At 38.4% G+C, this 24,812-nt stretch overlaps 3 protein-coding genes across 3 annotated transcripts in view; 1 reads left to right on the top strand and 2 right to left on the bottom strand.

Moving 5' to 3' along the window:
* Positions 1 to 775: 775 nt before the first annotated feature.
* Positions 776 to 2,124, bottom strand: LOC140925272 (solute carrier family 35 member G1-like). Its single transcript, XM_073375263.1, has one exon. The coding sequence runs from the start codon at positions 2,087 to 2,089 to the stop codon at positions 920 to 922; it is 1,170 nt and encodes a 389-aa protein (XP_073231364.1). The 5' UTR covers positions 2,090 to 2,124; the 3' UTR covers positions 776 to 919.
* Positions 2,125 to 5,383: 3,259 nt separating this feature from the next.
* LOC140925269 (solute carrier family 35 member G1-like) lies at positions 5,384 to 6,894 on the bottom strand. Its single transcript, XM_073375260.1, has one exon. The coding sequence runs from the start codon at positions 6,814 to 6,816 to the stop codon at positions 5,599 to 5,601; it is 1,218 nt and encodes a 405-aa protein (XP_073231361.1). The 5' UTR covers positions 6,817 to 6,894; the 3' UTR covers positions 5,384 to 5,598.
* Positions 6,895 to 7,638: 744 nt separating this feature from the next.
* LOC140925277 (vacuolar protein sorting-associated protein 8 homolog) overlaps positions 7,639 to 24,812 on the top strand; it is a 41,061-nt gene continuing 23,887 nt past the window's right edge. Inside the window, exons 1-17 of the mRNA XM_073375270.1 lie at positions 7,639 to 7,783; positions 13,458 to 13,523; positions 14,985 to 15,079; positions 16,035 to 16,125; positions 16,758 to 16,790; positions 17,357 to 17,411; positions 17,536 to 17,580; positions 18,055 to 18,134; positions 18,892 to 18,978; positions 19,825 to 19,892; positions 20,020 to 20,070; positions 20,272 to 20,374; positions 20,883 to 20,939; positions 21,742 to 21,819; positions 22,599 to 22,640; positions 23,205 to 23,285; positions 24,366 to 24,449. Of these exons, the coding sequence (XP_073231371.1) occupies positions 7,643 to 7,783; positions 13,458 to 13,523; positions 14,985 to 15,079; positions 16,035 to 16,125; positions 16,758 to 16,790; positions 17,357 to 17,411; positions 17,536 to 17,580; positions 18,055 to 18,134; positions 18,892 to 18,978; positions 19,825 to 19,892; positions 20,020 to 20,070; positions 20,272 to 20,374; positions 20,883 to 20,939; positions 21,742 to 21,819; positions 22,599 to 22,640; positions 23,205 to 23,285; positions 24,366 to 24,449 (1,257 nt within the window). The 5' untranslated portion in view covers positions 7,639 to 7,642. The remainder of the gene's footprint in view (positions 7,784 to 13,457; positions 13,524 to 14,984; positions 15,080 to 16,034; positions 16,126 to 16,757; positions 16,791 to 17,356; positions 17,412 to 17,535; positions 17,581 to 18,054; positions 18,135 to 18,891; positions 18,979 to 19,824; positions 19,893 to 20,019; positions 20,071 to 20,271; positions 20,375 to 20,882; positions 20,940 to 21,741; positions 21,820 to 22,598; positions 22,641 to 23,204; positions 23,286 to 24,365; positions 24,450 to 24,812) is intronic.

The following is a 24,812-nucleotide window of genomic DNA, read 5'->3' as shown; positions in this document are numbered from 1 at the left end:
CAAGATTTCCATGAATTGGCACTTCCTCCGCCCCCCACTCCCACCACCACCTCAGGCAAGCAGAAAATATGTGGCACTCTGGGGGAATATTAACACTGATTGATGCATAACATGGGCAGATTTAGGGGAAGTGAGACCCCAACCTCCCTCCCCTCCCACCACACCCAAATTGTTTCTGTGAAATTTTGTATTATTATTAAAGAATTTTTTAAAGTAAAATAAACAGTATCTTATAGCTTGCAAGTGTCCTGGCCTTTATTTCTGAATTTTGTGGATCCTCTTCTGCATAAGGATTTTATAAAATAACTAAGATAGTACGCGCGCTCTGATTGGCCGAGAGGAGTGTTTGCATGAGAGTATGTAAACATGGTTTTGGCGTCAAGTTGTTTGGCTTTTCGCGCGCTAATCACGCAAGCACAAATTTGAAAAAGTTTTCGAGTTCAAAACTCAAAAAGTTTACTTTATTTACCCATTCCTTCGTCGGCTGAAACTTGGAAAATCGTTACAAAGAAGGTGTGTACATTAGTCTTCGCTTAAGCTGACCGTGTTAAGCGAGAAAAATCTGTATTTTGCAAAGCATCTTTTTGCAAAACAAGAACTGATTACGCGTGCAAGACTTCGTGGACAAGATTTTGCGACTGGTAAGAATTTCTCTTTTAATCAGTGCCATACAAAGAGTTTTGCGTTTTTTTCTCGGGAAAGTTATTTTATAAAAGCAATAGAAAACTTTTTTCCTGTGTTTGCATAGCCTGATATAAACACTCGAGGCGTTGGGAGAATTCTCGACAGTTATGCAAACCCGAGAATAAACATAACTGTCTCAAATTCTCCCAACCCCTCTCGTGTTTATATCAGGCTATGCAAACACGGAAAACGTTTTCTATTGCTTAAATATCACTGTAGTTCCACATATATTCACTTAGTTTTGTTCCCTTTTCTGATTTAACAGTTTTTTGATGAAAATAACCACATTGCAAAGAAGGATAAGAATTGCGCCTCCAATACTCAGTCCATTTGGGATGACGTTTAAAAATATTAACTGGAGGATGAAAGAGAAAACAATTCCAATCATGCGAACCAATAAAATTACGCTGGCTTTTTCTTGTGGACACGCCTTTGTTGACAATAACTGCGCAAAATAGCCGAGCATACCTGAAACAATGGCATAAACAACATCATGAGTTCCACAATCGGGGTGTTTAAATTCTCCAGAAATCAGTGATGCCAACAGGCTAATGACAGATCCAACAAGAGCATAATAAAATACCACTACTCTTGTGCTAACTTCCTGGGACATCTTTCTTACCATGATAATGGCAAATGCAAACATAATTGCTGAGAGAACTGCAAGAATAGTAGGCAGCCAGACCTTTTCAGAGGTTGAACTTTTCCCCAAAGAGCCAAACAGGAACGAGGGTCTTCCAATTAACACAACGCCTCCTAAACCTAACAACATGGCTATCAAATCAAACTTGCTCACTGATTCTTTGAGGAAGATCCTACCCAAAAGCGTTGTATAAACTGGAGATGTATAAAATATCACCCTTGCATCTGCCAGTGGCATGTGCTTTACCGAATAAACCATCAAACTCATAGCTGTAACTCCAGTCACACCACGGAGGATAAGAAATCTCGTTTTCTTCCACGGATGAATAAACTGGTCCTTCAAAAATATCATGGCTGGGAGAGAGAAAACGAGTTGTAATGTCAATCCAGTTGAAAAGATCTCCAAGCTAGGTATGCTTTCTGCAAGTTTAAAGAGCAAAGAAGATACAGACAATAGCAACGTGGAAAAAATTGCAAGTGTGACCCCCAGAAAGTGGAATATTTTTCTCGTCCGAGAACTGAGCGATGGTGCAATCACCGTCACTTTGGTCGCAGCGTTTTCGTTCGATACTCGGGCATCGTTGAGGTATTCATCGCTCGTCGATGTTTGATCTCTGTGATGCAGAATGCTGAGATCTGCGGTCTCTTCGAAAAGGTTGCCTAGAGGGATTTCTGTGTCGTTTTCTAGCAGACGTTCGCTGTCATAATTCATGCCACTTCTTCGAAATCTGTTTATCAGCGGAGAAAACAACTGACCAGCCATATTCTGTGAACTTTTAATTTTCAGCTGTAATATTCTTGTCTCATGATCAGTAAGGTTACACAATCAAGACAGATAAAGTACGCCACAGCTGGCATTGGAAACATATCTTGAAACTTTTTGTGTCGCTTGTCACGCATCACGCATCCTTTATGCATGACATTCACATGGGCTCATGAGGGCTGGGTCTAGCCCCACCCCTGTGACAAAGCAAAAATCGATCAGACAGCTAAGGGGAAACATCCTTTGTTGAGGAAGCTGCAATCTTGGACAGAATAAAATGGAATAGCAAACCCCCATCCCCGCCAAATCAAGGATGAAGCTGCACAAAAGCCTAAACGCTCCATTTTCCCTTCCTTGATTTGGGGGGAGGGGGTATAAATTACCCATATATTTTGTCCAAGATTGTAGCCTATGTAATGCCCTGATTGAAAACAAGAGACGAATAGCGCTTATGGTTTTTCAAAAAAAAATCTGCAAGCAACGCGAAGCCGAGCAATGGACGAGAAAAAATATTGTAATGTCAGCCGAATAAGAGCAATCTCTAAGCTATCTGCAAGTTTAACCAACAGACTATGGTAAAATCATTTTCCGTTTCGTTTTTGTTGATGTGGTTTCTCGCCGATGTTTGATCGGCGGCATCTGTGGAAAATTAAGTAGCTGAGAAGGACTTCTGTGTCGTTTTCTAGCAGGCGTTCGTTGCCATTCATTCGTCCTTTTGATTCCGAAATCTGTTGATCAGAGAAGACTCTTCTCAACAACTGACCAGCCATATTCTGTAAACAATTAATTCTCAAAGGATCTATTCTTTGCAAATCGTTCCCGAAAATTTTTTCGTTTTGAATTTTTTTCAACACTTTGAAACTTTTAGCATCCGGGTTACTTATTTCAATAGGTCACGCGTGAAAAGTCAGTCACGCGAGCCTCTTTGAGGAAGAAGGAGAAAACCCTGGGAATGAGTGGGGTGGAGAGGGCATGCATGTGAGTGGAGTATACTTACATATACGTACAAGGCACTAGTCGATTATCATAACTGATAATGCTACCATATTTCTAATTCGAAAAGAAAAGATAGAAAATAATACAATGCTCAAATATAGTAAATCCTCAAGAGATCATGATTTCTTGAAATCCTCTATTTATCCCCCTGTGATCGTGAGGGGTGGTATTTTGAGAGTGATCGAGAGGAGAGGCTTATTTGATAGGCGGGGGGGGGGGGGTAATTTTATTTAGCGAAGATGATGGCATCAATTCTCGCCATAAAAAAACTAAAACAAAAGTCTAAAAGCTCGGACAACTGAAATCAAAAACAAATCTGAAATTCCATCACTTGAAAAACTCATAGGAATGAAGGTGTTACATTCGTGATCACTTGTACAGTTTATCATTTATAAAAAAAAAGGGGGAGGGGAGGGGAGGGGCTTAAAAAGAGATGAGACTTAATAACTTCTTCCCCTGAGAAGGGGGGGGGGGGGGCTTAATAGAACATTTATGGTAAGCACCACACCAAGAGGACAAAAAGAATTGATAAGCGCCACCACATTATCCAAAAAGTATGATGTACTTTTTCATTTCTTTCAGGTGATGCCTAGCACATGGGCACCAGCATTAAATGATTTTGTTTTCACACCTAGGGTAGCAGATAACTGTGTACATGTTTGCCCAATTTCACCTTATCAGAGAGACATTTGAGCAGACCGCGAAGTCCCAAGGGGGAAGAAGGGAAGTCAACAAAGTTTTATACAGGGAGGCTCACCCTCGTAGACTAACCCCTTATCCTGATTACATGCCGTTTCAGGCAAAAAATGGCTACCCTTTTGAATACTTTCTATTGACAAAAAGGTACACCTTACACATAATGAAATCCCTTCCCTTTCATATACCTAAAGCCCAAAAAAGGTACCCCTTTTGGGAGAAGCCTCTCCATGTCGGCCATTATAGGGAGTACCCCCTCCCCCCAAGGGGAAAGTAATGGGTATGCAGTGGTTTGCCATGGAAATAGAAAACTCAAAATGTGTGGATGCAGGGAACCAGTGCCAGGGGTGGATCTAGGGGGAGGGTGCAGGGGGTGCACAAACCCCCCCCCCCCCCCCCCCCCCCGAGATGACCTGCGGTTTTCTAATATAACTGGTATTCTGCAAAAAAAGAAAAAAAAACTATGTGGTTTATTGGTGTTGAAGTAGAGCAAGAGACGAGTGCACCCCCTCATAAAAAAATCCTGGATCCGTCCCTGCGCTTACTTTAGTGCCCAGGTAGAAGGTCTTAACCTTGTGCTTGGGCACCAGCAGTATGCCCAAATTGTGGCATGACGTGGATACCTGAAAAGAAGGGTATGACTCAAGTTGTTAACCAATGAGTACATACTCAAAACCACACCCAAGTATTAAGTGTGGACACATCATAGTGCAGTGTCTCTTAAAAGCTAAGCATTTGTTTTACAAATCTTGCAAAATTAGTGAAAAAAATGAGGGAAAAGGAAGCTGCTCAGTGGAAAGAAAAGGTCTTGTTGGTGCATCATGAACAAAGACTTCACTTGATTCAGCTTTTATTATCCAAATACGTAATGGAATTAATGAACATGCAAGCTTTTCTTTCAAGAATTGACCAGAGCTGAGTTGCTCGAAGCATGGTTAGCTTTAACCATTGGTTAAGCAGTATCAAAACCAATACGTTGTCAAGGTATTAAACGCTGGTTAACGCTAACCATGCTTCGAGCAACTGGGCCCTGGCTTTTTTTCTGTTAACAAGTTTACTATCAAAGAAACCTGTGTGGCACTTCCTTGCATCTCCTGGGCAAGAAACATATAAAAAATCTTGAAAAATACCCTAGCTTGGTCTCTGGGGGAATGAACACTGATTGACACATAATAGGGCCATTTATACAAGGAAAAATAAGACGCGTCTTACATAAGACGCGTCTTAAATAAGACGCGAACTGTACCATTTATACAAGCATGTCTTATCTAAGACGAGAACGGCTCATATAAATGGTTCGCGTCTTATTTCTGTTCTTGACTCATTTTCATGTGAATGTTGCCCATAACAACAGCAATCCAACGTGGTGCGCCAAAAATTAACGCATGCGTACTATGTGTTCGCGTCTTATGTAAGACGCGAAAGTCATTTATACAAAGTTTTTCTCGTCTTACCTAAGACCCGTCTTATCTAAGAACAGGTGTTAAGGGCTGTTCTAAAATTAAGACTCGTCTTAGGTAAGCCGCATCTTATTTTAGATGAAATGTGCCGTTTATACGGAAAGTTCGCGTCTTATTTAAGACGCGTTATATGTAAGACGCGTCTCATTTTTCCTCGTATAAATGGCCCTAGTATGGCTTGATTTAGGGGTGGGTGGTGGGATCACAGCCCCACCATCTTTCTGTGAAATTTTGTTATATTTGATAATAATTCCACATAAAATAAACAGTATCTATATTAAGCTCGCAAGCTCTCATGGCCCCTGGGGACCCTCCCTGCATAAGGAGTAAGTTCACTGTAGTTTCACCTATATTCACTTAATTTTGTTCCTTTTTATGATTTAACAATTTCTTGATGAAAATAACCACATTACAAAGAAGAATGAGAATTGCACCTCCAATACTCAGTCCATTTGGGATGACGTTTAAGAATATTAACTGAAGGATAAAAGAGAAAGCAATTCCAGTTGTGCGAACCAATGTAACTATACTAGCTTTTTCCAGTTGACATGCCTTTGTTGACAATAACTGCGCAAAATAGGTGAGCGTACCTGAGATAATGACATAAACAACATCATGAGTTCCACAGTCAGGGTATTCAAACTCTCCAGAAATCAGTGATACCAACAGGCTACTGACAGATCCTACAAGAGCAAAATAAAATACCACTACTCTTGTGCTAACTTCCTGAGACATCTTCCGTACCAAAATAATAGCAATCGAGAAAAATATTGCTGAGAGAACTGCAAGAACAGTGGGCAGCCAGATATTGTGAGAGGCGAAACTTTTCCCCAAAGAGCCGAAAAGAAACGATGGTCTTCCAATTAACACAACGCCTCCTAAACCAAGCAATGTAGCTATGAAATCAAACTTGCTTACTGATTCTTTTAGGAAGATTCTACCCAAAAGCATTGTATAAACTGGAGATGTATAAAATATCACCCTCGCATCTGCCAGTGGCATATGCTTCACTGAATATATCATCATATTCATAGCTGTAGCTCCAGTGAGACCACGGAGAATTAAAAATCTCGTTTTCTTCCACGGGTGAATGAACTGGTCCTTGAAAAATATCATGGCTGGGAGAGAGAAAACGAGTTGTAATGTCAATCTAGTGAAACCGACTTGCAAGGTAGGAATGCTTTCTGCAAGTTTAATCAACAAAGCAGATACAGACAACAGTAAGGTACAAAAAATTGTCAGTGTGACCCCAAGAAAGTGGAATATTTTTCGCCTCGGAGACTGCAAATGTGTAAACTGCACCGTCATTGTGGAACTTGTAGTCGCAGTGTTTTCATTCGATACTCGGGTATCCTCGAAGTGTTGATCCCCTAACACTGCGGCATAATTGTTTTCTGTACTGTTAACATTGCTAGTCGTCGATGTGTGATCTCTTTGAGGCAGAATACTAAGATTTGTAGAAAGATTGCCTAGAGGGATTTCTGTGCACGTGTCGTTTTCCAGCAGGCGTTCGTTGCCATCCATTCCTCTTCTTCGAAATCTGTTTATCAGCGGTGAAAACAACCGACCAGCCATATTCTGTGAATATTTAGTTTTCCACTTTTCTTCTTTCTTGTAGACCACAATTCATGTAATGTAGCTCACACGATCAAGAGAGAACAAGTTAAACAGGCAGTAGTCGCTTTAAACAGCTACTTTAAACTGTTTCATAAATTATGCCACTTGTCACGCTTCAATCATATGATCAATCAATCAATCAATCAACTTTATTTAAGTGTCTAATCTTCTACCTTTTAGAAAATAAGAACCTGTTTTAAATTTCTTAGGATAAATAGGTTCTTGTTTATAGGGGGTATAAATGACCAATTTTAGGCTTACAGGTTCTTAATTGTTAGGTTCTTAGTTGCGGGTTTTTATTGTAGTTCGAAGGCGATGACGAGAAGAGTTCTAGTATGTTGTAAGCCAGTAATCGATTCCTTATTTTGAACATAAAGATAGCGATATCTTGTAATCTCATGTTATATAGACTAGTCATTCCAGCGTGTGTAAGAAGGCCGCCATAAGGAGAGACTCTCTCTAGCTTGTCTCTGTCGCTTGCACGACAAAAGTGCCACACCAAGCTACAGTATGTGAGATGGAGTATGATTGTCTGATAATTACTGAAAAACATGGGCCGGACTTGGGACAAAGCCATCATGTGTCCTTGGAAGAAGCTGAAAATGATCGTAAATTCATGCAGTGAATAAATGAACAGAACAACATTAACTTCTTGGCAACAAAGAAATTCTAAAAATAAAAAGAATCGTTTGAATTTTTTGCATCCGGGCTATTTCTTTCATTTCGTCACGTTTTGACAAGTCACGCCGGATGTGGGGGACTGGTACTAGGTAGAGTGTCCAAGATGGCGGATGAATTGAAGGAAGACACGAGTATTTTGGAAGGATTACTGTCGACAACAGACCAGCTGGAATCTCTAGAATCACTTGACGCAGCTTTTACGACAAATACTGGATCGTTTAGGCAGCGACATGTATCCGAATCAGTAAGTTTGGAGCGTATTTTCCTTTCTATCTTGGCTTAAGCTTACTTTAGTCAGTTTAATTTAGTACAAGTACAAGACCAAATCGCCTTTCACTGACGGAATAAGTACTTTCAGTCAAATTGGCTTTTTTTAATGGTGTAATACCAATGCCAGAAACGTAATACCACCATCATATGAACTGAGACAAGATCCTTAAAACACCTTCATGACCATTCATGAAGATGTCTTTATTAGCAGTGTTTTTGTTTTTTAGTTTTTGTTTTATTGTTTTGTGTTTTTTAAAAAAACAATCTGGTACGTTGTTGTTCTGGCCAAGATCTCAACCTGTACCTCCCACTCTAGCCAACCTTCGCAGCTTGCAAGGAAAGTCGTGTCCAATAGCCCGGCTGGGGCTAGTGGATTTTGTTTTCGGGATAGTGAATTCTGTTCTTAACTTGCCCGACGGGCAAGTGAATTTTTGGGGGAAATTCAAATTACAGAAGGTTTGTAATCAATCCTGCTGATCAAAAAGGGTTTGGGGCTAGTTGAAATGACATGTGGGCTAGTACATGCCAGCTACAGCTGGCAGGCTGTCCCGGGAGGGGGGGGGGGGGTACTCCCATATATGGGCTATATAGGTACGTGCTGCGGAATAGGGTATGGTTTTTGAGGTTCTCGGTCCTTAAATAGGGTATCTTTTTTGACCCTTTTGTTTCTGTGTCCCTGGTGTGGTCCTTAGATAGGGTAGCTTAATTGTATTATCTAATACTGGAGTGTGAAAGCGCCCGCCTAAACGAACTTTTTTTTTAAACTAGGCTTATTCTAGTAGTTTATGCTTGATGCTATACATCCAATGTTACAGAGAAGAAATACAGTTTTCTTTTTCATGTTATTAATAATTTTGTTTTTTCCTTGAATAGGGTGTCATTTTTCGGCTTTCGGCCTTAAAAAGGGTGTGAGTTTTCGCTTTCTTAGTCCTTAAATAGGGTTAGGGTTCACGAACCTTCGCGGCACACCCCTATCCAAAATTCGCGGGAGTACCCCCCCCCCCCCCCCCCCCGGCAGGCTGTAAAACTGACTTTCTTTGCACCCTGCTACGTTAGATAAACTGAGTTAATGGGCCATTCTCCAACAGCTAACCAGTGAAACGCAAGTGCTTAATTTGTGGTTTTTGGTTTAAAATTTAGTTTTCCTATGTTTCAGCCTCATTATCATGTATTACCATACCCAAGCTATTAGTCCAGCTGTTATCGACCAAAAATATAGCGAATTGTTCACTTTTATGATAAAAGCATGAAACTTTGCCAGATTACAACCAACCCTAAGACTAACATTTCTGGATATGGAGCCAAGCCAAATTCAACACTGGACACGAGTACTGCGCAGGCCCTAAAATGGCCTACATGAAAACGAGGCTGACAGTGGAAATGCTTCTAAAATACCGGTTTTTCAGTGTTCTGGTAAATAAAACTTGTAGATATCGTGGAAGAAGAGCTTGCACTGATCAAAAATTGTGATTGTATGGCACTCTGGCTGTTGTTTTCCATCTAAATGTAGAGCGCCGCTCAAAAACAAGGCAAAAATTCTTTTGATGATCTTAAAAGCTAGCCTTGAGTTTCTTGCCTCCATGTTCGGATACTGCATTAAGCTATTAATATTCAAATGAACGAATGAATCGCTCAGGGAATTCTCCTTTCATTATTAACAAAGTCAGTTACAAGGTTTAGTGCTGAATCCAGGAGGTGGCCCAGCCCAAATAGCTCTCCTCCCTTAATTTTGAAGAAATGCCAATTTGATCCTTTCAAGTTGAAATTACCAGTTGTTGCTTACATTAAATGCATGAGATAGAACAGTCTTTGAGGTAAAAATGAACAGGTCATGCAGAAGCAAGCGATCGTGCCTTCCCATATCTCTGTTATGCCTAAAAAACAGATGACAGGATAGTCTTGTAAAGACCATTTTTGAGATACGCAATTTAAAGCTACCAAATTGATATTCCTTTAAATTTTATATTAACACATGAAAATATGAAAAAGATGATCAATCCGAATGTAATAAAAAAGGCCGTGTTTCTCCTCGTTAAGGACAAGAAATCAAGCCTTTCAAACTCAGCTCGCCAACAGAATGTCGAGCGCTTTCACAAAGAAAGCAAAGTTGTTGCTACGTATGTCCTCAAGGCAGAGTATATTTAAAGTGCATGCTTATCCCTTATAATTGAACACCAACTGAGCTACTTGAAATAGATGAAGGAATTAGCTTAACTTTACTCATATTTCTAACGGTAATCTTTAATAATAATAATGATAATAATAATAATAATAATACTTATATGGCGCCGATATCAATACTGCTATTTGCATCAGCGCTTAATTAAAAATAATAATATTTCAAAAAAAAAAATACTAAGTCTGCATAAAGTATACATGCATAAAGTGCATGAACCTACCAAGAAGAGTTAAAACAATTTTGTCAACACTAAAGCTATAAAAATTACCTAGACTACTTAATCGTAAAAAAACTGCATAAAACCTAAAAACGACATTAAAAAGCACATAAAATCACAGCTTTCTGAAATAAAAATGTCTTGAGTGCTTTTTAAAAGATGCTACTGAGGGGCTACTCCTAATCGGGTAGGGCAATGAATTCCATAGTTGAGGAGCAGCAGCAGCAAAAGATGCGGTACTTGAAAACTTTCTCAGATAAATTACAATTTAGACACACAAGCTGTAGGCAACTACAGATGGTTAATTCATACCACTTGATTGAAAGAGAATTTTTGAATAATTGCCTCAAAATTACTATGATTTGAGCATTTCAAGTCATTGTACTAGCCGTGATGCAACATTAAGGCGGTACACTTTAGGTCCAAAGAGCGCTCGTTACCTTATAATTAGGGAAAGTTGAAAATTGAATTATCGACTTCTCGGTTAACGTTTTTCAATGTAAGAAAGTGTACCTCATGTGAAAGGCTCATAACCAATTTTTAATGATGTACTAGTGAGCAGCACACTTACACTTCCAGTGAACAATTTCACTTGGAAAAAGGAGAAACCATGCTCGCCCGGGGCAAGAAACTTTTTGTTGCCCCGGGCGAGCATGGAAAAATGTTATATTTTTTTACTAATGTCAACGTTTTGTACATCGATCCAGCCACAGAGAAGTTGACCTTTTATGCGACAAAAAGTTCCAAATCAAAGGAAAATAGCCAAACTTCCCACCAATAGAGCTGGTTTCTATCGCTAATGTTAATTAAACCCACAAGTGAGTTTTCATGAGTTTTCTACTACAGACATCAAAGAGGAGTTAAAAGAGTGTATCCTCAACAGACCAGTTAATCAGAAACCAATAAAAATGGAAACTGCTGAAAAAATTAAAATGCTAAGGATTTGCAGTGGGTAGGAAGAGATTCGTATGGGGTTTTGTGACTTGGGAGGCTTTATTATCCCACTCAACCCTAAGATCATCGTTCTCAAAGCAGCCGAATATACAGCATGTTTATCTAATCCACGAGCCACTTATTTCGGTAGACAGGCTGCTTGGGGTATTTGGCGCCATGTGTAATGACAAAGATTAGTTTCAGCTCATACTCCGCGAGCTTCATATTGTTCAAAATGCTCAGCAGGCAGTTTACCAGTACCAGATGAACAGCAGCTCAGTAACAGAACTGAGTGGAAAAGAAGGGTGTGGCTCATTCATTGCTTATATAACCACAAGTCATCTTATTCAAAATGACGGTAGATGCACCAAGTAACGAATCTGTGTATCCATTTATGTGGAAACAAAACAGAAACACTCTCATTTATGTGCAAACAAAACAGAAACACCCTCCCTAATCCTAAGAAAATTTATTCCGCATACTTTAAAACTGTGCGCACAAATCCCACCAAACATAAGTTAACGCACTTGCGTCTTGTTTGCATAAACTGAAGCAGACCGACAATTACTTCGTGGTCGAGACATTTCATATTAGTTTGAGTGATCATCAACAGTTAAATCAGAAATCATTCCACCAATGAGGCGATGCTAGTTATTTTAGTTATCCATGTATAGTATGGACGCCAAAGAAAATGATGTCAGTGTCACGTGGGCGTTGAGTCCTGATCATGTCGGACAGACATTTTTTAACTTGCGTTTGCGTTAGCCTGCGAGCAAGCTCTTTCAACTAACACGCCTCCCTCTTGCGTCTCCTTTTGAGTGCAGTTTGCACGTGACGTTTCACGATAACCCCTGATAGACAGCTAGAACGTAGGCTGCACTTATTTTTTCCTGGTTGACAAGCGTTAAGTGCAAACAAAAGCGTTTGGGGAAATAGTAAGTTCAATTGTTTTTTTCGTCTTGCACTTGCGTTTGTTTGTCCAGCCCTCATTATCTTCAATAAAACAGGCTAGAAGTGAAAAAGAAGATGAAGTGACCTTCATAGTGTTTCCTCAACTCGAGTAATGCTCATGCAACATAGCTGTCGAGCAGTGTATGAATAGGATATGTATAGGGAACAACACTTCTGAGGCAAACAAGTCTAAAAGTTTTAATTTTGACTAAAGGGCATATCGTGGCAGTTTGTGGCTATGAACTCATTAAATGAAAGAAAAACTGCTTCTTTGGGACGGTGTCGATTCACCATTGGCAAAACTGGTGTACAACCTACTCTTAAGATACAGTGACATCTACAACTATCTCGTGGATACAACCATCAGAAAGGGGGATTGTTGATTGTCGCCTGTGGAGAAAAAAACTCTGCAAAAACGCCGTGCAATCACAAATTTTGATCCGTTCAGGCTTTTAGGCGATGCTCTATGAATCTAACTCAAGATGACTGCACGCAGGGCTAACTGGAGGCTTTTCAAACCGCTGAAAAGATTTTTGCCTCGTTTTCATGTAATGATTTGCATTTGTATGATAGAAAACAGCCGTTGATAATTGGAAAATAGTTGCAAGAGTGTTATCATTTAAACTTGCCTGAAAAGGTGCCCCTTCTCACCCCTTTAAACGCACAAATGTACAGAAGACAGCTTCAGCACAGGACACCCAACAATAGCCTTGCCATATTTGGAAGGAGGGGTCATGTGACACCAAGGAAAGCACGACAGCAAAGCAAATGTCTTCTTCCACAATATCTACGACTTTTATTTAAAGAAACACTCAAAAACTGTATTTTAGAAAGATTTCCACTAACAGCCTCGTTTTCATGTAGGCCATTTTAGGGCCTGCGCAGTACTCGTGTCCAGTGTTGAATTTGGCTTGGCTCCATATCCAAAAATGTTAGTCTTAGGGTTAGTTGTAATCTGGCAAAGTTTCATGCTTTTATCATAAAAGTGAACAATTTTGGTCGATAACAGCTGGACTATATAGAAGAATTGCGTTTAAACCAAGGGTGAACCTGCACAAAAACACATACATGTGTTGCCTTTCAAACTAAGTAAGCATGTAGTAAAAATGAGACTCTCTGTAGGTATTTCTAACAAAATCAAAGTTGCGACAATTGTAATTTTCTTATTTTCATTGTTGTCATTGTGGTGGCTTGAGCACAAACGTAGCATTTTTATGCAAAACAAATCTTCATATGTGACGATTTTGTGGAAAAACCAATGATTTCATGTTTAATGCGCAATGAAAAATACATCTGCAGGTACCCTTAGAGAGGCTCAGTTGTGTCTGTTGGATGGGTGCTATTTTAATTAAATTTATTGATTTACAGGTTGATATTGAATTTGACCTCCCAGAAGTAGTCAACATGCCATCATTAGAGAGTATTTTGAATGAGGTATAATGATTTTATTATTTTTACTAAAAAATTAATGACAGAATACCCAGTACTGAAATTTGAAAAACATTTCACACCTTACCTATTCTCCTCGTGTCTCTTCGCACATAGGGTCCTACCCTATGCAGCTCCTACCCTTTGTGTTCTTGCTCGAATAAGTTTCTTCAAGCCCCGAGATCTAAGCTAAAGTCTTATGGTGATCGAAGATATTCTATTGCAGGACCGAAACTATGGAACAGCTTACCCTCGTCTTTAAGAAATGCCGATTCCTTGAATTCTTTCAAAAAACACTTAAAGGCATATTTATTTCACCAAGCTTTTTTTTTTATAATTAGATGTTTGATTAATTTTCATACTGATGTGTAGTTGTTAGATTTTTTAGAGTTTTAATACATTTTTGTAAAGCACCTAGAACAGTTAATGATATAGATGCTATAAAAATAAAGTCTATTTTATTATTTATTATTATTATTAGGATCTTCATGGAGCTTTTTCACCTCTCTCTGTTAGCTGTTACTACTCACACCTCCTCCAGAGAGCTATAACCCACATTTCTCCTTGTTTTCCCACTGTCCTCCTCCATGTAGATTTCTGTAATAGTATTAGAGAGCTTTAGATTCGAGGAGAAGGATGACTATGAGTAAGAGATTTTCTCAATACTGAGTATTGTTCACACGTGAACCAGTGTCATTTTGAGATGAAAATGTGATAGCCCTCGTCTTTCTACCATGAGGTCTAGCTAGAATGTCATAGTGGCAGGAACAAGTTATCAAATGTAAGAAGTATTATCATTTTTCTATCGGGAGAGGGCTTAACCTCCTTCAGCATAAATAACTGTACTAACTTTTTTGGTGAAAAAAAGTAAAATGAAGCTTTCTGGGATTACTTTTTTTTTTTGAGAACGTGCCAAAAACTTTAAGTTCAATCTCAAACTTGTGCTCATTCTTGTCCTTAAATCTAAAGCTCTCTTATAATAATAATAAGAAGAAAATTTCTTTTACAGATGGCCTATGTTACACAATGTGGTTTTCAACAGGGCACTGCATTTACAAATAAAATTGCTAAAATACAGTACTAAAAATGACAAAACCTAATATTCGAAACTCAGATAAGCTAAGAACAGTTTGAAGAACTTGGATATAATCCATTAAAACTTTGTTGTTTTTGTCACCCTATATGATACTTGTATCTGTTACAGGTTAAAATTAAATTCAGGTAAATTTTTTAACCCAGGTTGATTCTCAATTTCGTTTGTCTTTCAGCACTAATTCATGAATAATCAGGGCTAGGAGACAACAGAAAATTGAGAATCAACCTAGGTTAAAAAATTTTAGCCTGAATATAACTTTGACCTGTAGCATAATAGTTTTACACTGTTTATTGTAGGTAAAATTTCTTCTTAAGTTAAACTGAGAAATTATTTTTAACTTAGTTTAATTCATTGTTTGTTTACACTTCTAGAAAGAGGAGGATATACTGTCCTTAGAAGATGATCCTGATCTAGCTAATGTACTCAACAGTGAACTGCTATCCTCTGTGCTTGATTTAGATCAAAGGTTAGTGTTTGTTATAATATGTTATTAAATAGACTAGCTCAGTATTCCCTATTTATTAGCAGTTCAGTTCTTTCTTTTATAAATTCTTTAACTCCCAATAATCTTACTTAGTAACAATGGCCATAAAGCGAAAAACTCACACAAATACAGATTGTCTTTTTGTAAAATTATCATATGTTTTAACCTATTTTTCCCTGAACTGCCCATAACTACGTGATCAGATCTACCTCCCTTGTACAACTGTGTCTTGTTATGTCATTAGTTTTCCATTGGTCAAGTATGAGTCTGTCATTTGATATGTGCATGGGGAAAAGATCTTTTAAACCATACCAGAATTAGCATGCTTTAGTTACAGATGATGGAGAAAAGGAGAAAAACCATGTAATGTTGACCTAAACTGTGTATGAAATTCTTGCTCCACCACCCACCTATCTTTAGTCTCCATCGCAGCTGTTTTTTGGATGTCACGCAATGCTCGCCCATTGGGGGAGCATTGCGTGACATCCAAAAAACAGCTGCGAGAGAGACTAACCTATCTTTCCTTCCATCTAATCCTACCATCCTGAAAGCTTTCCCATAAAAATGTTTCCCACTGAAATGAAGCCTTGCAAGGGCAAGGAAAGTGAAAGAAGAGGGAACCAGAGAAAGCCAAGAGTAAAAGTTAAGACTGCTGTGTCACTTTTAACCCAAAAATGAAACTTCAAAATTTTGCTTTCTATGCATACCCGATACACATGGACTATGGAATAACCTATCATTGCCCAAGGGCAAGTACTCATACATGAAGTTACTTCATTGTTCTTAAACCAGGATATAAGTTCTCACCACGTGAATGAGGGCCTGTTCTGCCAAATTGTAACATGTTGTCATGCTTATTAAAATTTGTACCACTTTGTTACTATAAGAAACATTTGTTGTAGTAATTATTTTTGGTTGATATTATGTTATTTTATAGCCAAGGAAAGAAAGAGAAAAAAACCAAACATGGATCAGTACTTCGTCATGTTGTGTTAAAAAGCGTTTCTGGTCAAATGGTCTCTGCATCTGTAAGTGCAATGCTCTAACAGAACCTTGTGAAGCTCAGGGAAAAGGGCCAACAGTAGGAAAAAAAGTAAAAAAAAGCCAAGAAAAGAAAAATATAAACAGTTAGGAAGACTTGAAGCTGGGTTTGAAATGAAAATAATGTCACCAACTTCTATACTGTCAATTACTGCTAATTGTACATAAAAGTAGTTAGCACTGAAAATGCCTTTTGAAGTTGGTTTAAGCCATTTTCTGGTCACTTTCTGGCCAAAAAGAAGCAAACTACCCAAAACATTGTTTCAAAGTCAAGCACTAGGCTATGGTAATTTACAGCTTCTGAAGTTCGCGAATGTGGGTCTGTTTCATGTGGTTTAAATGTTAGGCAACTGGCAGACACCAGCCTTCATGAAAATTCCACCCCACATGGATTCCATTTTCTGGGTGTGAATGACAACGAATTTATAAACTTTACTATGCTGTGGCTGATTTAATTTTAGAAGTGTTAGGATTGACTCTCTTGATGTTAGAGAAAATGGATAAAAAGTTCTTTTACTGTAATTAATTTTGAAATTGTTCTAGACAAAGACATATGCATTGTAGTCAAACTTAATTATTACTATAAAGTAAAATAAACATGATGTGTTTCTTCCTGTAGGCTAGAGTTGATGCTGGTTTGCCAACTGCTATGGTAAGAATTTCACTAGTATGAAATAATGTTTGTTATGTGCAAGTACCATGCAGCTCTTGGAAGCTAGCAATTTTAGTGGTTACATGTAGACAGATGAACACCGTGGTGGTTTTTAGTGAAGACAAACTAGCTAACAAAAGAGTGACTTTTAAACTAAAGCTGACAAATTCAACTAACATTACAGTTAATACAGTTAATACAATATTAGCAGCCTAAAAAGATCAAGTAATGTTTTAGTGCCTGAGATGTAGATTGGTGCTTTGTGTAGGTAATAGCATGATTTGTAGTGATATTTGGCATAAATACCACAAGTGATATTTCAAAATTGTTATACGTAATTTGAAGCAATTTTGAAATATCACGAGTGGTATTTATGCCAAATATCACGTACAAATCATGCTATTATTTGTTTATGCTACTAGTACTAAAAGGTTTGTAATTTTCACATGTTGGTATTTCAAATTTGGCTGAAATACCACTGCTCTAAGCCAATCAAATTGCAGAAATTTCTCATGTAGTAGTATAATACAGTAAATTTTGAAGGTCAATTTATCTATTTTTTATAGGCTGTGTCCTCTCTCATTTGCATTGGAACATCTCATGGGGTTGTGTTAGTGTTTGGTAAGAAAACTTTTAATATTAGTACAGACTATAATTTCCATTTTTTAGATAATTATTTTAATTAATCAGTTACCGAAAATCCTTTTTTCAGCATTTCTTCTGATAATGTATTTTCTTTTATCAGATCCTCAGCAAGCACTGAAGCTTGTGCTTGGAAACACCTCAATCGGTATGATCTGAAAGCTTCTTTCATCTTCCTCTTTTAACAGCTGTTATAGATAACATTTTTAAGTATTGGAATACCATCTGAGATGTTTGTCTTTCATGTTATACTTTCTATCAAATCCGAATTACATTTTCACAATATGGTTTAGTGGTATTTAATGAGTCGTAATAGAAGAAATATACTGGGTAGTTCATTGCTATATCAACTGTGAAGCTCAAAAACATTTCAAGCCCTGGTTGTTCAAATGTTGGATAGCGCTATCTACCAGATAAATCACTATCCAGTGGATAAGTATTAGGAGAAACAATAATCAAAAAATTGCATTATCCAGTTAATTGAAATTTATCCAGCCGATAGCGTTATCCACCCTTTGAACAACTGGGGCTGGGTGTCTCATATTGTTTTCTGAGTTTTACAGTTGCAGTTTTTTTCCCAACTGTTCAAATTTTGTCCCGTTTTTGGTGCGGCATTTAATAGGGGCTGAGTATGGTGCTGTGACAGCTCTTGGAATCAACATGGAATGTACAAGGCTTCTCTGTGGGCATGCAAGAGGTCAGGTGGGTTATAGGAAATAGGAAGGTAACTAAACAGTAGTGGATCTAGGGAAGGGTCACTTGCAGAAGTCCTGCCTAATTAATTTCATCAAGTCAAATCCAGTCATCAGATCAAAGTGAAGCCTGGAGGGATGAGAATAATTTGTGAGAGTGAGACCCCTACCTCAAGATCTGGAAGTGTGCCAGCCCACTCTTACTCCATCATCTAGAGCTATACAAAGAAATTAACCTTAAATTCACACTCAACCCTCCAAGTTAAAGTTTTTGCTTAGTTGCCCTTTGGCAACCAACTCTTTTGGTTTAGGGAGGCTTTTTTACAGATCAAGTCGCCAGCTCCAAAATTTTAGGCGCCATGGCAACCAAAATGGTCGCAACATGGAGGGTTGACACCCATAGTGAATGATGGGTTAGGGGAGCAAGGGTGACGTAGTGGTGAGGACACTTGCCTCCCACCAATGATGCCTGGGTTCAAATCCCCGCAGTGATTATTGGGTTGAGTTTGTTATTGGTTCTCTCCCTCGCTCTGAGTGGTTTTTCTCTGGGTATTCCGGTTTTCTTGTCACCTCAAAACCAATATTTTCAAATTCCAATTCGACCAGGAATGCTGGATGAAGAACCACTTTGTGGATGTGCTGCCTCTAAATCTAGATCGTTATTTAATGATGGTGTCTTAAAAGCCCCTGGATAGCACTTACTGCTATTTGCTAGGAGGATAATCCAAATGTATCATTTTTCTTTCTCCTTGTCTTGTCCTTCACAGATAACTATGTGGGATTTGCAGTCTGGCAAATTGTTAAGAACGATCATTGATGCTCACCCCCTTGGTAGTGCTGTGCTCCATGTCATGGTATGCAATGAAAGGAGGTTTTAGATTGGAAAATACAATGAAGGACTGTTATTTTAAGCACCTATTACAAGAAAGTTTTCCTCTTCATATTCATACTGATACATTGTACTTCCTCACCTCCAGTAGCCTCAGAAAACAGACTACATTTCGCGACACCACTAATGGTTTCCTCGCAAAATGACGTCTGAGAAACAAGCACAGAAGTTCCATAGTGATGATGTGTCAATACCTAGATCTGGGTACTGCTTCTTATTGGTCGTGCTGCTTGTGAAATTTGCTTCTAAACCAATGAGAAGCATTACCTCAGATCTGGGTAGTGACGAGTCATCAGTATGGAATTTCCGCGCTCATTTCTCAGACGTCAAACTGTTAGTGGTGTTGCAGAATGTCATCTGTTTTCTCAGGCTACACTTCCAGTACAGCTAGGGTAGGGGGGAATCCCTTATTTGGCCTAACTGAAGATCGATGTCTCGCTGAACATGATGTGGTATTTAAGGTCTTTCGGCTTGATTAGTATACAATTTCATTTTTAAGGAGTCTGTGTGAAGTTTACTTACTAACAAAGGATCCAGCTAGACTGAGTGACAAGGTGTTTGTGCTTCGGTGTTATGTTCATTTAGTGACCCAAAGCTGCTTTAAATGAATGCCCAGGTGCCTTCTTGAAAAAAAAATACACTTTTTGTTGTTCATCTGTTCAATGATTTCCTTTAGTCAATAGTTTGTCATCTTTGCTATAAATATTTACAGACACAACTCTGCACATAGGGCTCAGATATATATATTTCTTTTTGCAATCCCCTTGACTTTTAAATTAAAGCAGTGTTTTAACATATTGTTCTAATGCAGTTCACAGATGATCCTTCAGTTGCAATTTGCAGTGACAGTGGTGGATCTGTCTTTGTTCTCAGTTTTAAGTAAGAAGATATAGTTGCATTTTATTATTCATGTGTATAGTACCTTAAAATGTGTGGCTACTGTCATGATCTTATTTACCTGAACTTTGACTGATGAAGTTCTTACGAAGCCTTATGTTTTCCACAGGAGAGTCATTGGAATGCGGACATATGAATCAACATGCTTATTTTCAGGGAGGTACGTGTCTTAAATGCTAGCTACAGTTTAAGTGTAGGCATAGGTTCCTTCTGTCCTTAAACCAATTTGTACAGTAGAATCCTTCAGTTTGGTCTAAAAATAAAGGGAGGCCCACGCCTGGGGTGCGGGGGGGTGGGGGGAATGTTAGCTGTAAATCTAGGGTCCATTATGATTGTTTTCTTTGCTGGTTTTGTTCTTAAGTCGTGGGGAAGTTTGTACGATGGCTCCACTGCACATGCATGAAGGAATGAAGGATCACCCTCTTTATGAGCAATCATTTCTGGCATTAGCTACTCTTGCCAAGGTATTTAGTTTGAAATAAATTTACTTATTTTATTCACACCTTATACTCGTTGATCAGGGGGGAAAGCTCGATCATAAACCATATATATCTTTACCATACAGTGGAGATTGGGAACAGTGGATGACTCTAGCATAAGTGGTTGTGAAGGACCCTGTCAGCCAGCTGACTAGTCTCGATCAGTCATTTAGTCAGTTTAGAATCTGTGTGTACATGTGCAGTTATCATGTATGTTACAGCCCAAGATTAAACTCAGCATAAAATGTGCTAACAATACTCATCAGATTTTGTTGAAGCACTAGACTAAAACTGAGGATTTCTCATGTCATGCCTTCTAGACCAACTGATATTCTTTTCCCTGTGTGTACATTCACTTCTTCTCTCCTTCACCAATGTTGAGATTTGTATTATTTGCAAAAGGATAATATAGTAATCAACATTGTTTTGTAGGTTGGTTATCAATTTCCTTTGCCTCCCAGCCCTAATTCTTGAGTGTATGCTTTGTTAACAGGTCCTTATAGTAACACTGAAACCAGATCTTGAAGTGCTTTTTACTCACACTCTAAAGGTAGGCAGCTTGTTGCAAATTAGGTGAGTTCACTCTCTGGTAATTTTTGCCGGGTGCAAAAAAAGTCATGCTTTTCTTGAGAAAAACCTGCAAAACATCTATGGAACAGTTATGTAGTATTTTGGTCACAACATTATTATTGTGGGAGACAAGAGGAGCCTGCAATTGCTATTATACATGCACACATGTAGCCTGCTTCATGTGCACTTGCACTAAGAATGAATGGAATACACAGAACATAATCCTTAGCTTATCAAGCACTTTTGGACCACCTATCACTCATAGTCTGATCATGCATGTTTTGAGCAACTATCACATGAAACTTTTGCAAGGCACAACATTGGAGCAAAAGCCTTTTGACCTTCTATATTGTTGTCTGGCCCACATCCTTTTACCTTCGGTTAGAGCGATTTTCGTATGACCTTGAAAAATGGTTTCCGTAAGTGTTCGTTATTTGTTTTATCAGCCAATGGATGAAAAGATCAAAACATGGCCCCTTAGTTTTCCCGCCAAAGAAAACCCTAATATGGAGTAGGCATTGTTCGATTGGCCAATCATGTTACAGTATGACGTCAAAGCGAAGTATGGGTTGGTTTCTAGAAAGTTCTCGGGCATGAAGTTTTTTCACCCGAGTGTTCGCTTAACCAACCAAAAGCCACCCGCGTTTGTATGTGTTCGATAAACCAATCAAATCGCTCTATTTCTGTTCGTTTGTTGTTTCTGTATTGTTCGCGCGTTTTTATTTCAAGGTCATACGAAAATCGCTCTATTACTTGTTATTTTATACTTTGAACGATTTTAGGGTCCAGTGGATTCCTTGCCGTTGCTGTCATGGCAGTTTGCTATAATACAAGTAGCTGCAGAAAAAGTCATTGATCCGGTAAGCTACATGTTTGTATAATCCGGTGCCTTGATTCCAAAGTGAATGATTGAGACTTGTAAGATGGTGAAGAACTATTGAGTCTGTAAATAAAATCCTGCAGTGTGACCATTGAAATGAAAGCTACTGAGCAGTGCTTTCCAGTGGTACTGTTTATTGCGCTGTACATTCAAGGTGGTTCCAACTTTTGAGTCTGAAAATAAAATCCTACGGTGTGACCACTCAAACGAAAGCTACTGAAAGTGACTGAGCAATACTTTCCTGTGGTACAGTTTATTATGCTGTACAAGGTGGTTCTTACTTTAAACATGAAAGGTTAAACTGTAGCTGAGAGAACATACACCATAGGGCTTAACTAAAATGATAATTTTTTTGTAACTGATCATAGGAAGAAGCATTTGGAATTTATTTCTTGAAAACATTTGATATTGCTTATGACATCACAACCATTACCATGGCAACAGTATAATCCACTCTAAACAGCCTTAGCTTCCTCAAATTTTTTTCTTTCAAAATTTATAGCCACCATCTCTGACTACTTTTTTTCATTCTAATGCTTGTCCCTTCCTATTTATTGTATTTTTATTTTTATACTTAGCAGTAGCACTTTAGTTTATTAGTTAAGGAGCTTGTGACTATAATATTGATTTTGCAATGTAATATATGTAAATGTAAATAAATATAAATGAGCATTACCTACACTGATGCACCTGTCAGTGGTGTTTTGTCTGTCTACTCTTTTGTATTTACAGCTTAGCAGAGTTTTTTTTCCATTCTAGGTTATAGCATTTGCCAGAGGGACTGAAATTTACTTCTACCAGGTGTGATTTTCACCTTTAAATCTGAAAAAAATGTTGATACATGTACTGTATTAATATTACTAACACCCTCCCTCTAAAAAAGCTAACATAAAAGCACTTCTTGATGATTTCATTTGAATAATGATATTTTGCTTAGCTGATTTGAGGATTGAATAATTATTGAGGTGATATACCTTAAATTTCTAGACAAACTGTTAAGTATTGTGGTTAAATAGAGGATACTACATGGCTGCCCAGTGAACGAATGAAATATTTTCAACACAAGAAGAGAAATTTCGTATCTCCAAGCGACCATCTAATGTTCTATTTATTGTATAAACACCAATGAAATACCAAACCATTTCACTGAAACAGTTTTATCCTGTGAAAAGCGTGATTTATTATGTAGCCATAACAACAGTGATATTTTCACATGTGAAAATAACACGTTATTTTCTCGTGTGAAGATATGTTTTCGCACGAAAGCTCACCTGGTATTTCATTGGTGTTTGTATAATAATAGATAATACATGTTGTATCTTACATGACCAAATATTCAAGTCTTACCGTTCCACTGCTTTCTAGGCTCATTCAAGGGCAGAAAAACAAATCAAATTTGTTTTCCTACAAAGGATTGAGACTTCCTACAAGCTCGTGGCATTAGATGTGAGTTAAATGTTGTTTGAGGAGGATTTAACCCTTATTTCAAGCCATTAGCTTTAAGAAAATCAATCATGTGGCCCTCTCACCAACTAGGCCCCTGTCAAGATGCTCCTAGCGTTATGTAGCCTAGCCTGTTCCAGGCTCTCAGATAGTGGGGAAGACGTGAAAGCAAAAGACGAATTTTTATTTTCATCTTCACGCTTTCTCAATTCCGCAGGCCCAACTATCTCGGAGCCTGGAACAGACTATATGTAGCCCACCATTCCAAACATTGCCCCCAAAACTTTATTAAACTTTTTGCTTGCAAAAGTGGCCAAAGTCAACTTTCAACAAATTTACAGTTATTTAAAAAAAAAATGCTGAAAGACAATGTGAAAGTACTGCCAAAGAGATTTTGTTTGAATAGTCACACCACAGGATTTTGTCCACAAACTTAAAAGTTCAAATCAACTTGTACTCTGGCAGTAAAAGAGTTAAAGGTGATCAGTCATGTTGCCCCCTCATCAAATTTCCTCCTGTTTGACCGCCCCCAGCTTGGAGTCAGGTAGCCGACCATTCCTAGTTACACCCCCAACCTTTATGGTGAACAGTCATGCCACCCCTTACTAATTCGCCCTCATCTCGCATTGACTGAATATTTTATTTTTGAATCCTCCATAATACAATCTGTTTGCCCCTTAAATTTTGCGTAAGTTATTGTCTCCAAGGTTGTGCTCTAGCAAAGCCTGGTGGCCCATGGCGCCTAACTTTTGTTCTTGGGCGACTAGAAAAGCTTAGCTTTTTCATAGAAATCATATGCTGGGCACACTAGATTTCACAAGTTCAGAGCACTGGGCTCCCTTCAATTTTTCTTAGGCACAGCCTTGGTCTTCAAATGCTCTTGGGAAAATGCAGTACTCCCAGGAGTATTTGAAAACAATGGTTTATGCAAAATTTGGGCGGCAAACAGAGTGTATTATGGGGGATTCAAAAATAGAGAATGCAGTTGTGTCACAGTACTTGTCAGTAAAAGTGTGGCGACGCCCTAATGGCTTATCACTGATTAAATGATTCGAATCAGAGAATTTTTTTTTTTAATTGCAGTGGTTAAACCCGCAAATTATTGCTACAGTAGACTCACTGGAGAGAGTACATGTTATTGATGTGCGAAGTATGGAAGAACTAGAGGTAAACAATGTACAAGAGCCTAGACGAAAATGGTACAAAATGAAATATTATTTGTAAGGTACCAGCCCTGGAAATAACGATTAATTGCAATTACCACTGCGACGATTATAGCTAGATATAAATTTGTAGTTCCGCAGTTCACATCATCTTAATTCATGTTCTGTTCCTTTCACGGGTTAAGATGAACTCAACAAAATTGACCCGATTCCAATGTATGGGTCTTCATAAGTCAGTTGGTAGAGCACTGCAGCGCTAACGCAGAGGCCATTGGTTTGAATCCCAAAGTCCCCCAATTTTTTTAGGTTAAAATTGCTTATATTGCAATTACCATTGCAACGATCATATCTTCATTTAAATATTATC

Source organism: Porites lutea, chromosome 14 (assembly GCF_958299795.1).
Source record: "Porites lutea chromosome 14, jaPorLute2.1, whole genome shotgun sequence".
Lineage (NCBI taxonomy): Eukaryota > Metazoa > Cnidaria > Anthozoa > Scleractinia > Poritidae > Porites > Porites lutea.
The sequence above is the reverse complement of the archived record's forward strand: the minus strand, read 5'-3'. Positions and strand labels throughout refer to the sequence as shown.

Coding starts and splice junctions, on each gene's coding strand:
- LOC140925272 (XM_073375263.1), bottom strand. CDS start 2,089: ATGGCTGGTCAGTTGTTTTCTCCGCTGATAAACAGATTTCGAAGAAGT.
- LOC140925269 (XM_073375260.1), bottom strand. CDS start 6,816: ATGGCTGGTCGGTTGTTTTCACCGCTGATAAACAGATTTCGAAGAAGA.